This window comes from Pleurodeles waltl, chromosome 3_1 (assembly GCF_031143425.1).
Source record: "Pleurodeles waltl isolate 20211129_DDA chromosome 3_1, aPleWal1.hap1.20221129, whole genome shotgun sequence".
In the NCBI taxonomy this organism is placed as follows: Eukaryota; Metazoa; Chordata; class Amphibia; order Caudata; family Salamandridae; genus Pleurodeles; species Pleurodeles waltl.
This window is the reverse complement of record NC_090440.1, coordinates 1,992,805,545-1,992,819,368: the sequence shown is the minus strand read 5'-3', so window position 1 is coordinate 1,992,819,368 and position 13,824 is coordinate 1,992,805,545. Positions and strand designations below refer to the sequence as shown.

At 45.7% G+C, this 13,824-nt stretch overlaps 1 protein-coding gene across 9 annotated transcripts in view; it reads right to left on the bottom strand.

The window, feature by feature from the left end:
• The window catches only part of PRR11 (proline rich 11), a 359,537-nt gene that overhangs the window by 104,816 nt on the left and 240,897 nt on the right, over positions 1-13,824 (bottom strand). For all 9 annotated transcript variants that reach the window (XM_069226409.1, XM_069226404.1, XM_069226406.1 and 6 more), the window contains one exon: positions 7,542-7,640. In XM_069226409.1, the coding sequence (XP_069082510.1) occupies positions 7,542-7,640 (99 nt within the window). The remainder of the gene's footprint in view (positions 1-7,541; positions 7,641-13,824) is intronic.

Genomic DNA, 13,824 nt, shown 5'->3' with positions numbered 1-13,824 from the left:
TTTTATATAGAAAAATATATTTTCTTAATTTATTTTTAGAACCACAAGTTCAAGATTTGAAGTAAATACATAAAATGCAAGGTACTCCACACAGGTAAGTTAGGAACTTTGAATTAGAGAGATGGTTCCCAATCTTTTGACTTTTGTGGATCCCTCCTTCTTAATACTGGAACCGGGGACCCCCACTGAATCATTACTGAAAGCTGGGGAACTAATTAGTTAATATTACTGAATGTTATAAGTAGTCGCAGACCCCTGAGAAGGCTTCACAGACCCCCAGGGGTCCCCAGACCGCTGAATTAGAGCAATAACATACACAGTTTTAGTTAAAATTGCAGTAAGCTATTTTAAAAGTGGACACTTAGTGCAAAAATCAACAGTTCCTGGGGAGGTAAGTAATGGTTAGTTTGTCAGGTAAGTAAAGCACTTACAAGTCTAAGTTCCTAGTCATAGGCAGCCCACCATTGGGGGTTCAAGGCAACCCCAAAGTTACCACACCAGCAGCACAGGGCCGGTCAGGTGCAGAGGTAAAAGGAGGGCCCAAAACACATAGGCACCTATGAAGAACAGGGGTGCTCCGGTTCCGGTCTGCCAGCAGGTAAGTACCCGCGTCCTCGGAGAGCAGACCAGGGGGGTTTGTAGAGCACTGGGGAGGACACAAGTAGGCACACAAAACACACCCTCAGCGGCATAGGGGCGGCTGGGTGCAGTGTGCAAAGCAGGTGTCGGGTTTTGTATTAGAATCAATGGAGGGACCCGGGGGTCACTCTAGCTGTGCAGGCAGGGCACGGGGGGGGTTTCTCGGGCCAGCCACCTACTGGGCTAGGCAGATGGTCGCCTGATGGTCACTCCTGCACTGAAGTTCGGTTCCTTCTGGTCCTGGGGGCTGCGGGTGCAGTGCTTGGTCCAGGCGTCGGGTTCCTTGTTACAGGCAGTTGCGGTCAGGGGAGCCTCTGGATTCTCTCTGCATGCGTCGCTGTGGGGCCCCACGGGGTCGTCTCGGGCTACTCACGAGGTCGCAGTCGCCTGGGAGTCCTCCCTGTGGTGTTGGTTCTCTGGAGCTCAAGCCGGGGGCGTTGGGTGCAGAGGGTGAAGTCTCACGCTTCCGGCGGGAAGAGTGAGGTCTTTAAAAGTTGAAAGAAAGTTGCAAGTTGTTGCTGGATCTGAACAGAGCCGCTGTTCATGGAAGTTTCTTGGTCCTTTGGTTCAGGGCAGTCCTCTGAGGGTTCATAGGTCGCTGGTCGCCAGGTGTTACAGTTCCTGCAGGGGTAGGTGAGAAGCACCTCCACCCAGCACAGGCTTTGTTCCTGGCCACAGAGTGACAAAGGCACTCTCCCCATGTGGCCAGCAACTCGTCTGGTTGTGGCAGGCTGGCTGAAATTGGTCAGTCTAGCACTAGGAGCCGGACTGGTATTCAGGGGGCATCTCTAAGATGCCCTCTGGGTGCATTTTACAATAAATTGCACACTGGCATCAGTGTGCATTTATTGTGCTGAAAAGTTTGATATCAAACTTCCCAGATTTCAGTGTAGCCATTATGGAACTGTGGAGTTTGTGTTTGACAAACTCCCAGACCATATACTCGTTATGGCTACCCTGCACTTACAATGTCTGAGCTTTTGCTTAGACACTGTAGGGGCATAGTGCTCATGCACATATGCCCTCACCTGTGGTATAGTGCACCCTGCCTGAGGGCTGTACGGCCTGCTAGAGGGGTGACTTACCTATGCCACAGGCAGTGGAAGGTTGGCATGGCATCCTGAGGGGAGTGCCATGTCGACTTAGTCATTTTCTCCCCATCAGCACATACAAGCTGTGAGGCAGTGTGCATGGGCTGAGTGAGGGGTCCCTAGGGTGGCATAAGACATGCCGCAGCCCTTAGAGACCTTCCCTGGCATCAGTGCCCTTGGTACCAGGGGTTCCATTTACAAGGGACTTATCTGAGTGCCAGGGCTGTGCCACTTGTGGAAGCAAAGGTACAGTTTAGGGAAAGAACACTGGTGCTGGGACCTGGTTAGCAGGGTCCCAGCACACTTTCAGTCATAACTGGCATCAGCAAAAGGCAGCAAGTCAGGAGGTAACTATGCCAAAGAGGCATTTTCTTACAATTCCTGAATGTCGTCTGTGATAATGACAGGTTCTTGGATGATGGAAAGTTTCTGCTCAACAAGTTCTCCTTCCCTATGATGTGAACAGCTGGCACTGCAGAGATTCATCTCTTCCCAGGAATGCAATGCCATACCCATCTGGTTGAGTGATCTTGAACGAGTGATCCCCTGTTGATTGACATAAGCCACTGACACTGTTTTGTCTGTTCTCACCAAACATCTTTGTTAAAGATCAAAGTCTTCAAATGCAGCAGGACTCTGAATTGCTTATAGTTCCTTCCAATTCAATGATCTCTACCTCTCCAACAGTAACCACTTGAATTTACAAGATTGACGATTAATGGCATCTCCTCAACCCAGTTGATTAGTATCTGTTAGAACTAAAGGTGGCCGAGAATGCATCTCCACACCCTTTCTTAAAATTCTGTTAGTTCATCCAGCATTCTAGCTTCGTGTTTAGATCTAGAGAAGGAGGAATTGTAGTGTCCAACTACTGGGTATTCGGAGACAAACACTTGTGAAGATGCCATAACAGTGCACAGTGGTGAAGACAATCCCACTATACCATAAACACCCATACCTCCATGTGGCCTTGAATGTCCATGGAAAGTCTGGCTGGGATCCTTTTGCTGAACAAATGTCGGATTAAATACTGTACCTAAAATCTCTTCTTTTCCTGATCGAAAACCTTTCCCAAAATCAGATCTGAACCTCGCACCAATGAAAATCCGATCCTTGAATGGCAGAAGCAGGCACTTGGGAAGGTTCAGTAACAGTCCTAGACTGCTGAACAATACTTTTGTCTGTTCCAGAAACTGTAGTATGATATGCTCAGAAGTAGTATGCAGCAACAAGTCGTGAAGATAGGGGAAAATTGGGATGCCCTCAAGATGGAAATAAACAACTGGTGTCATCATCTTCATGACAATTCTCAGAGCAGACGTTTGGCTAAACGGTGGGACCATAAACTGCCAGTGCTGCTTGCTCACTGCAAAGTTCAGATAGTTCCAATGATTTGTGGGTATTGGAGTATGTAAGTATGCAACCATGACATCTTGCATAATAATGGAATGACTGGATGTGATCAAAGAGATTACCCTCTGTCATATCTACAGTTTAAATTTGATGGGATTCAGGTTCTTCAGAGTTATCAGTAGACAAAACAAACATGTAGACTTTTTTTCTTTCTTTCTCTCCTTAAAATGAACTGGGCTGCCTTGTGGATTAGCACTGGGATTCCCTCGATAAGAGTCCTCTTTTTTAAAGGGTTTCGCAGAGCAAGCCTATGAATGGTCTTTGATTGCTCTGGTAAAGACTGAAGTCAATCTGATATCCATTCTTTATAAAAATGGAGGAACCACTTGTTTGACGTTACCTGTTGCCAGGTGGAGAAAAATTGTTTTATCCTTCCTACAACCTTTGGTTGCAGGCCAACTTCTCCCATCCCAGCATAATCAGGAATGCTGACTTTTGGAACCTGTGCTTTGCTTCGTCTTTCGGAAAAAATGAAATTAAGACTGTGTGCCCTGATTTCTTGATGACTTTTCAAAAGTCTGCTTTTTTTAAGGTTATCTAACGGATTCCATTTGTAAAACCTTGATGACTTGGCAGGCTCTTTCCTAAATGAAAAAATGTTTTTTTTTTCTTCAAGACTCAATGTAGTTTATCTTCTAAATCAGAAGCAAATAAATTAGAGTTGTCAATGGGCATCTTCAAGGTAGTTGACCTTTGAGCTACATCTGTGTTGCAGTCCTTCAGAAAAAGATAGTGTCTGGCGGCTATAGATGTCTCACTTGCTAAAGCTGTAGATTTTGCAACGTCAAACGAAATACCTTAAAACAACTCCAAATGCCGTTCTATTTCCTCTTTCTATCTGAATATTCAATGCTCTCTTGGATTCTCTTAAAAAAGGCTATGACATCTGTGATCAGAGAGTGTACGCTGTAGGCTCCATGCATGTCTGCCATCATGGTCATATGAAAACCAGCAAACACCCTTTTCAGGGAAAAATAGATGTACTTGTCACAGGACCCCCTAAAATATTTTCTTCTGTCATTGAAGATCTGCCCGTCAAACTAGCAAACGCCTTCTCAAAAGAATACAACTTGAACATAAACCTTGGGAGAGCAATTTTAGCTGGATTCTTCCATTCCTCCTTCACACACACGGATAATTAGGAAATCCAGCATGAATTGGCTTTTGAAACTGACGTCATACAGAGTCTTAGGAGGTGGAAGGCTGCTTCATAGGATAACATCCCATATTTTCTCTGATATGAGTCAAAACCTCAGACAGAGTCTCTTTAGAAATATTTTTCCCCTTTTGGTCAATACAAGAGAAAGAATCATCTGGATTCGATGAAACATCCGAAGCTGATAGAACATCTGTAGCAGGCTTCTTGAGAGACCTATGAAACTCTTTCAAACTATCCAAGAAAATTCTCCCTGCTTTTCTTCTCATCTGCACTTCCTCTGTCTTTTGGGGAAAGGAGAGGGGATGCTGGAGGAGCGAGATGATCCTCGATATCTGGAGGGCGAAGGAGAAATATCTCCTCTTGGAATAAATGCTTCCCCATTATAAACCAGCAAACTGGAAAGCGGGAGCAAAGCACATAAAAATAGCTGCTCTAAACTGAGCCTGCTACAATCCAAAGTAACAACCCAATCTCCAAATCATAGCACAAGCTTTCCCGAGTGTTCCTATTCGTAAGCAAAGTGGTCGTCAAGGGCACGTCCCCTTTGTGTTTTGTGAAACCGAAAGATCGTGCATGCGTAGACCTTCCAATTCACCGACCATGAGCACATTCAGCCCCGCAAGTGGAGGATACCCTATTCCCTAAAGAGCTCCAATCGTCATGGTTGTTAGGCATTAGCCTCCTACGTTGCATATTCTCGTCGCGGTAACGGGAAAAAACAGGAGGGTTCTGGAATGCTAGCCTACGTAGAGCATCCAGGAGGGTTTACTGACTTCTGCATAGTTTTTACTCTCTTGGAGGTGGCATCACGTCAAATGTAGTGAGTGGGACGAGGGACATATAGGTCATTCTATCGACAAGCTTTGTGGCCTAAACCCTGAGCTTAAGGACAAGAGTACAGTGTGATCTTTTTCTCGGACTTGAGTGGGTGTTCTTTGCTCTGTAAACAATAAGAATTGTTTTACAGACCAGTGTAAGCAGTGATGAATATTGCACATCCATTGGCAAACCCAAGAATATATGCACACTTGCACACAATCACAAGCGCAAACACACGCACATTGTCAGACAGGAACCAGGCATCAACACCGGGTACTTTTGAACGTGACTCATACTGTAAATAGCAAATCTGCCAATTTACGAAAAAGTTTCACCATAGAGGAGCGGTGGACCTTGATGGGGGAGGGGCTTAGCACTGTAGCCGAGGCATTTTAAATTCACCACATCCCATTCTTAAAACAGCAAAGCTTCTGGGCTGCTCTCTAGGCGTTGGAGAAATTTCACCCCCCAGAATGGGCATCGGCTGCGCTCAGACCCTCCGAACAATTAGCTGGAAACATGCTACTTGCAGGCTTTTCCAGCTAATTTTGTGCACATCATGTGATCTCAGTCTCCCCCCGGGCGACCATGTGCGTGAGTAGGGACCGATCCCGCGAAACACTGAGTTGGAAGGTCTGAAACAATAGTTTGCTGAAGCGGCCTACTGTAGCAGATGATCACTAGTCTCTAATATGAACGCTGACAAACTCAGCACTGACTGGTTGGCTGAATGTAGGAGAAATTAACATTTCACTGGACGACCCTGTTTGAGGTTAATGAGCTTCAGTGCAGCGGTCATAAAGAAACATGGATGCTTTCTTTGAACTGATAGAAAGGTATGCTTAACATATATTGGAATGCGTATTTCAATACGGTGTCTAAAAATGTAGCTGCATGTGGACCACAATGGCTAGTGACAAATACTGTGCCGTTTAGGGGTACAGTTTAACGTGCAGTAGAATGTGTTATTTTTAAACAATCGAATTGCACTGGAAACCATGTGCAGCGGATGTGCTGGGCTCTGCAATACCTCCTGAAACCAACATGCACTCTCCAACTGACTGACTCTGACATCAGCAAGAGTGCCTCAATCCCAACAGTAAATAAGGTACAAAGCGGAGGAAAAACAGTGATCCGTGCAAACCAGGCACCAGCTTGTTCTTGCCAGATATTTCGGGACTGTGGGACTGCTGGGATATTGTAAACTAAATAAGGAGGACCCAATTCGTCCTGGCTCATTCAGCATTCAATATCACAGCATTCCTAGATCCTCAGGAACGAAGCACACGGGCTAATGGAGGGAGAGGGATGGAGATGAGCAAGTGCAGACGGCGAGTAAAACGTGGAGAGGAAGGAATTACCACGGATGTGGCCAAGACGCCCTTTCTCCTCCTGTCACAGATCAGAACGCATTAAGCGCCCCAAACTGGCCTCACACCACCCAGGAAGCACTGGCCCTGTCGCACGGGTCCCCAGATGCTTAAGGAAAGGAGAGAGGTTCAATCCATGTGGATTTGTCTGGGGGAACCTTGTCAGAACCCAAGAGGTCATAGACTTTCTGGGGTGCTACCAGTACCAAGGCCGCAGTACTCTTCTTTGGGACCTTTACAACCTCAAAAAGGTTGTCTAATATATCTGGTCTTGAGTCTGAATGTCTAAAAACCAAAAGAAACATACAAATGCCTGCCCCAGGCTAATCCCTCTTCCTCAAACCAGCGGTTGATAGTTACAGAAAGGGGAAAAGCAACCTTCATACCAAAAGAAATGGGCTTGCTGGCTCAGAACCATGTGTAGTCTCAAATTAATCTGATTTATATGCAACAGCATATGTTACACAATAAAGTTAATGGTCCCCTTTGGTAATGTGCCTACCTGCGAGATTAACAGGAATGTCTTAATCAGCGACTTTGGTTAATTAGCACATAATGGGCACAAACGCATGCAAAGGATAGTTTCAACGCAAGATACTGAGGTCTTGTAAGGGTCAGCCTGATGAGGAATGATTGTCGTACAGAAAGCATTACATGAAGCTTTTGGCTGACTTGATTTTCAAAAACAACAAAGCCATTAGAGAAAGGAAGGCAACTTCACCAACAGAAGCCTCTCTCTGTTCTCTGACAAGTGGGGAAAATACATGAATACCTGCGACATTTACAGGGCCAGAGTGCGGAAAGCAGATACCCACACAGATCCCATTCTCAATCTATAAAGTCAGTGCCAATCTATAAAGTTTTGCTCCAATGGTTAAGAAATGTATGACCAGTTGAAAAGGAGAGAAGAGCAAAAACGAGAAAGTAATATTCGTATGGACCAGGTAAAGGCCCATCATACCTCTACGGACAATAAATAGCAAGTCTTTGTTAAACATTATGTGATGTGATGAAACCAAACTTCGTGATGAATGGTAATTCTTGCCTTACCTTCTGTTTCTCAACATTTTCACTGGTCTTCTTGAGTTTAACATTCAACAGATCTTTCAGAGTTACGTGGACAGGCCCGTCTTTCTTCAAAGGAGCATCCTAGAGGGAGAATGAGATTGTTCTAAAGTTGAGCATCGTAGGGGCTATGGTAATGTGCTTTGTCACATGAATCTTACAGATGAAGGCTAAATCTTCTCCTTCCGTCAAACAAAAATGGGGTGCCCATTAAAGAAATGTCTGCACCATTCATTTGATGACAGTAAACTGTTTGTAGGACATCTGGTCCCAGATGTGGGTACATGGGGGAACCCAATCTTTTCAGAGTTAACAATAACCTTTGCATTCCTAATAAAATAGTAAAACACATTGGAAATTCCATGGTACAAATCAGCACAATTGTTCGAATGAGTGCAATAAAAATTATGAATTTAGTAAACTGAATATTCCAATTAGAAATGGTAACGTGCAGTACTTATCAATAACTGTAAACCTATTGCAGGAAACCTTACTATTCTTGGGGTTTTGGAAATCTAGTTGCAAAACTGACCATTTTTAAGCACATCAGAAGAGGAAAATTAGTTAACAATTGGCAGGATTGCACTAGAGATGGCGACATTTGGGGACATTTAGTTACATATAGCACATTTTTAGTCACCTAAACCATGTGACATTGGTCACAACTTGGCGTGATTTAAGTACTACTTGAAAGTATGGTTGACGGTTCGCCAGCATACAAAAGTTTGAAAATAGCTTATTTTAATAACATGAGATCAAGTAACACTGGCCACAACTATGATTAAAACATCATTTTATTTTGAGGGGGGGGGGGAGGAGGTGCTTGCCCAAACCTATTTTCAGGAAATATAGATAGCAATGGTGTGATTTTAATCATATGAGACCAGAAACATTATTGGTATTCGTAGAGCGCAAACTTAGTTTGAGACCAACAAAGTGCTAAACAGGGGGCATGGCCACCATGATGAAACATTTTATTAGGGGAAGGTCAAGGGTAGATTCTCAGGTCAGAGGTAGTTCTCCATGAATAGTGTCTTCAGCTTGTTTCCCAATTGTCGGAGAGCTGCTGCTCACCTGATTTTGATAGGGATGCTGTTACAGATCCTGGGTGCAAGAACAGAGAATACCACTTTACAAGGGGTTAGGAGGTTTTCACTCAAAAACCTTTAGACAAATTCTGCTGCTACTGGTGGATTTTTAAGAACACGTCTGGCCACAGTTTGGAATGATCTATGTACTATTTCACTGATCGGTTTAGGGGTTCAACCCCCAAGACATACACAGGCCAAAAATGTTACTTACCTGCTGTAACAATCTTTCTGGGGATACTCCATCTACCTGCAGATTTCTCATCTGTAGAAAAATCCCAGGTGTCAGACTGGATCCAGAAACTTCAAAGTACCCATGTCACATGTAAGGGGTGCAGGCTTCGTAACTACCCCAGAAGTGGCATCAGATGATGTCACTGAAGCTGTAAAGCACCTATCGGGGAGCAACAAAACCGTTTTCCATCCACTTTTCCCCACCTTTGAGGTGAACTTACAGACTGGCATCTGTAGAATAGTGCAGAGGCAAAATATATATTTGGAATTTTATTAGCTATCCCTGTAACAATCCATCAAACATGGAGGCTTGCGGGTCAGTGAGGAATCTGTAGGTAGACCGAATATCCAACAGAAAGATAGCATCCACAGGTAAGTAGCTTACTCTTTTGATGGACACCTCTACCTGACGATTACTCACATGCAAAAGAGAGTGCAGAGCAGTACCTTACCTAGGAGGAGGGTTGATGGATGGTTCTACAAGGAAATCCTGCAAGACGGATGTGACAAAGTGACTGTCTCTGCGCACCTCGGAATCCAGGCACTAATGCTTGGAGAAGGTGGGCAGAGATGCACAGGCAGCTGCCTAGGAAATCTCTGCTACTGCGACTCCTCTTATAAGAGAAGAAGTGGTAGAATTGGCACTGGTGGAATGAGCTAATCTCTACTTGTCCAAGGCATAGCAGTTCTTAATGTAGAAGCCGATGCACCTCCAAAGGGTCCTTTTATGGACCGTCTTGTCTGTCTTAGCACTGAAATTCCTGAAGAAAAGCTGGTTATCCAGTCTTGTGTCCTTGATGTTGTCCAAGTAGAAGATGACTGCCCGCTAGGATTCATCCTATGCAACCGCTCCTCATCCTTTGTGGCATGGAGCAGGGGATAAAAGGTTGAAAGGGTGATGGACTGACAGAGTGAAAGGAGTCACTACATTTGGAAGCAAAGCAACCCTAGTTTGCAACACCAACTTGTCAAAGCAAAAAGAAATAAAGGGTGGATGGGAACTACAATCCTGGAGTTCACTCACACATCTGGCCGGGTTCATGGCCACCAAAAATACAGTTTTCTGACTTAGCATCCTTAAAGAACAACTATCTAGAGGGTCAAACCCAGTCTCCATAGGAAAAGTTAAAACCAAAATAAGGTCCCACTGGAGCATACATATTCACCAGCCTCTATAAAACAAAAAGCGTCACAATAGGTAATTTGAAAAAGGGACGGCTGATCTTCCAGACAGAGACACACCAGCAAAACAGCCAAATACGCCCCCTTTTGAAAAATAATTTTTATTGACATTTACTGTCTTTCCTCTTTCGAAAATAAAAAAATGGATACAATTATTGCAGTATAACAGGTACAATGAGGTACAGTCCCTATGTTTCCTTATAATCTGCATTGTGACTCAGCAAATCAACAAGTAATGTTGCGTTCCAAAAATGTGAGCCATTTGTGAGTGTACAACATAAAGTTACTTGATTTAAGCACTGAAGGTGGTAGAACACAAGTGTCTTAAAATCCGGTGGAAGGAACCGGGGGGGTGGGTGGGAGGGTTTGGGTGGAAGCGGGGAGAGTAGGGGAGGAAACAGGTTGGAGCATGAGGGAAGGAGGGGGGAGAATGGTCTGCATTGATGATCAAGAGGTGGGCATTGTGGTCAGTGTAGGAATGTACCCTCTTTTTGGCATGGTTACCTCCACTTTTTGCCAGCTGTCAGTGTGTTTTTGACTGTGTTTACTAGGATCCTGCTAACTAGAACCCCAGTGACTGTGCGCTCTCTTTCTAAATTTGGTTGCCCAGGACTTAGCACATCCTACAGCTGGCATACTGGTGCCCCCATATAGGTCCCTAGTATATGGTACTTAGGTACCCAGGGCATTGGGGTTCCCCATGGGCTGCAGCATGTATTGTGTCACCCATGGGAGCCCATGCAAAATGCCATTGCAGTCTGCGCGAAAAGGTGCATGCACCCTTTCACTACAGGTCACCCCTATGGCAGGCCCTCCTAGCCCAGAGGGCAGGGTACAGCTACCTGTGTTTCAAGGCACCCCTGCATGAGCAGAGGTGCCCCTACGAACTCCATCCCCATTACACTGGACTTCATAGGTGCGGGAAAGCCATTTTACCCATGTACTGGACACAGGACACCCGTGTCCAGCTACATAATGGTAACTCCGAACCTGGGCATGTTTGGTATCAAGCATGTCCGAATCATACCCAAATACCATAGCCAGTATTGGTTGTATGATTCCATGCACTCTGGGGCTTTTTAGAAGGACACCCAGCATTTCTCCTACCAGAATTCTGGGTTTTTCCAGGCAGCCCACGCAGCTGCCACCCCTCAGATAGGTTTCTTCCCTCATGCTGCTTGACCAGCTCAAGCAGAGGAAGGCAGAGCAAAGGATTTCCTTTGTGAGAGGGCGGCAGCACCCTCTTTCCTTGGAAATAGATGTTTACATGGCTTGGCAGGGGTAGCTTCCCCAAGCCAGCAGTATGCTTTGAATTGCACATTTGGTGCCCTCCTTGCATAAACCGGTTCGCACCAGTCCAGACACCCCCGGTCCCAGCTCTGGCACGAAACTGGGCAATGTAAAGGGGAAGTGACCACTCCCCTGTCCATCACCACCTCAGGGGTGGTGCCCAGAGTTCCTCTAGGTGGGCACTTGATTCTGCCATCTTGAATCCAAGGTGGGCAGTGGTCCCTGGGAGCATCTGACTGGCCAGGCCAGGCAGGTGACGTTGCAGCCCCCTCCTGATAGGTGGTCACCCTGCTAGGTGATCAATCCCCCTTCCTGGGCTATTTAGGGTCTTCCTCCCAGGTGGGTCTTCAGATTCGACGTGCAAGATTCCAGCAGAACTACTCGGCATCATTTAATTCATATTCTGGCCACCAGGACTGCAACTGGACCCTCCAGGAACCAACAATCTGCAACTCCAGCAACGACTCCGCTCTGCAACATTGTTTCTCTGGCTCCTTCCAGCAACTGCAACATTTCCCTAGCTGTGCATCCTCTGAGGGTGAAGAGTCTTCAGTATGCACAAGAAGTAAGAGGAATCTCCCTTGGAGTGAGGGAGTCACTACCTTGCATCTGCAGGCACCAACTGCAACGACGACTGGCTGCGTGGATCTTCTCTCCTCCGGAGCTGTGTGGATCCTGCATCAGAGGTGGTGGTCTGGCATCAGTACAGTGAAAGTATTGGTTGATCTTGTTAGGGGTCAAGTAGGTGCGATGCAGGATATAAAGTTGGATCAACGAAGCGTACATTACAAGAGACCAGGGAAGAGTACAAACTGCCAGTCGCTATCTGTACAGGCACGTCCAATGTCTGTGTCCCAGAGACAGCGCAGTGTAGCAAGGGGTAATGCTGTGTGGGAGCGCAAAGCACCAGCGATCCACCAGGTCTGGTATCTGCCAGTGGCCATTACATGCAAGTATTGAAAAACTAAATGTTGCCTAGGTTCCTGCTGTACTTCACCCCATGATCATGTCAGAACGTCTATGATAGAGACACGCAGTAAAAACTGGCCTGTCAGGAGTTTGGTACTAATTGCCAGGTCATCTATAGGCAGAAGACAGCTATTGCTATATAAATTGCCTACAATGTGCAAGCCCACTGCGTACCATGATGCAGTTCCCTACGGGTGGTACATGTTTGGCCGCATGGCATGCCAAGAAGAGGCAATGCGGGGGCATATGACATGAGTGACTGGATAAGGAAAAGCGCCCTGCGATAGCATCTGTATACAATGTTGAGAAGGGGAATGATTGGCGTTGTTGCCTCAGTGAGTGGGTGGAATAAATGCAATACATGCTTCTGGTCCCAAGACGGGAGTAGTGTGGCAATGTCAGCGAGATTCACGCCTCCTAACCAGTGTGATACCCATTGCAGTTCCGAAGCCAGCTAATAGTTTTGAAATTGGGGACGTGTAGTGCACCACTATCCATCGGAAAAAACGTTTCAGCAGCGCTATCCTGGGATTTGTATTATGCCAGATAAACAAGTTACTTACCTTCGGTAACACTTTTTCCAGTGGATACAGTATCTACCTGTGGATTCCTCGTCTTTTAAATATCCCAGTGCTCAGCACTCAACGGAAACTTTGCATAGCTCTCCACGTTGACGTCACAATTGAACGGCTCCACACGCAACTCTGTCTGACCTCATCAGAGCCATATGAAGTTCTCACCAGCGTTCTGATGCCAGTTTCACCCACTTTATTCGTGCCTTCGAGGTGAACGGGTGAACACCAACATCCAAGCAGAACATGTGCAGTCTCAACTCAATGATTTATATACATTTACATATAAACAAACATTCTGTATATACAATTTCCAATACATACAAACATTTTCCTTCTTGGTATATCCAGACAGGCAACTGGGAGGCGGGTGGGTCAGTGAGAAATCCACAGGTAGATACTGTATCCACCAGAAAAAGCGTTACAGAAGGTAAGTAACTTGTTCTTCTGATGGATACATTTACCTGTGGATTCCTCACCTGTTGAGTAAAGTCCTAAAGCAGTCCCACACTATGAGGTGGGTGCCTGTCATCTTATACTAAAAAGTTCTGCCAAACAGGACGGGAAAAATGACCGTTCCTCCTCACTTCTGAGTTCAAGCAGTAATGCTTTGCCAAAGTGTGGAGGGAAGCCCAAGTCGCCACCTTGCAACTATCAGCAACAGGAACACCTCTAGCCAAGGATGATGTAGCAGCCTTAGCTCTGGTCGAATGAGCTCTTATGCCACCAGGAGGTTCTTTCTTTGCCAAACCATAACATATTTTGATGCAAAGAATGACCCACCTTGACAGTGTTCTTTTGTGGACGCTCTTGCTCTTCATCTTGCCTACGTAGCCTATGAAAAACTGATAGTCTGTTCTAAATTCGCTCGGCCTGTCCATGTAGAAGCTCAACGCTCTCTTTGATCTAGATGATGCAGCCTTACCTCCTCTT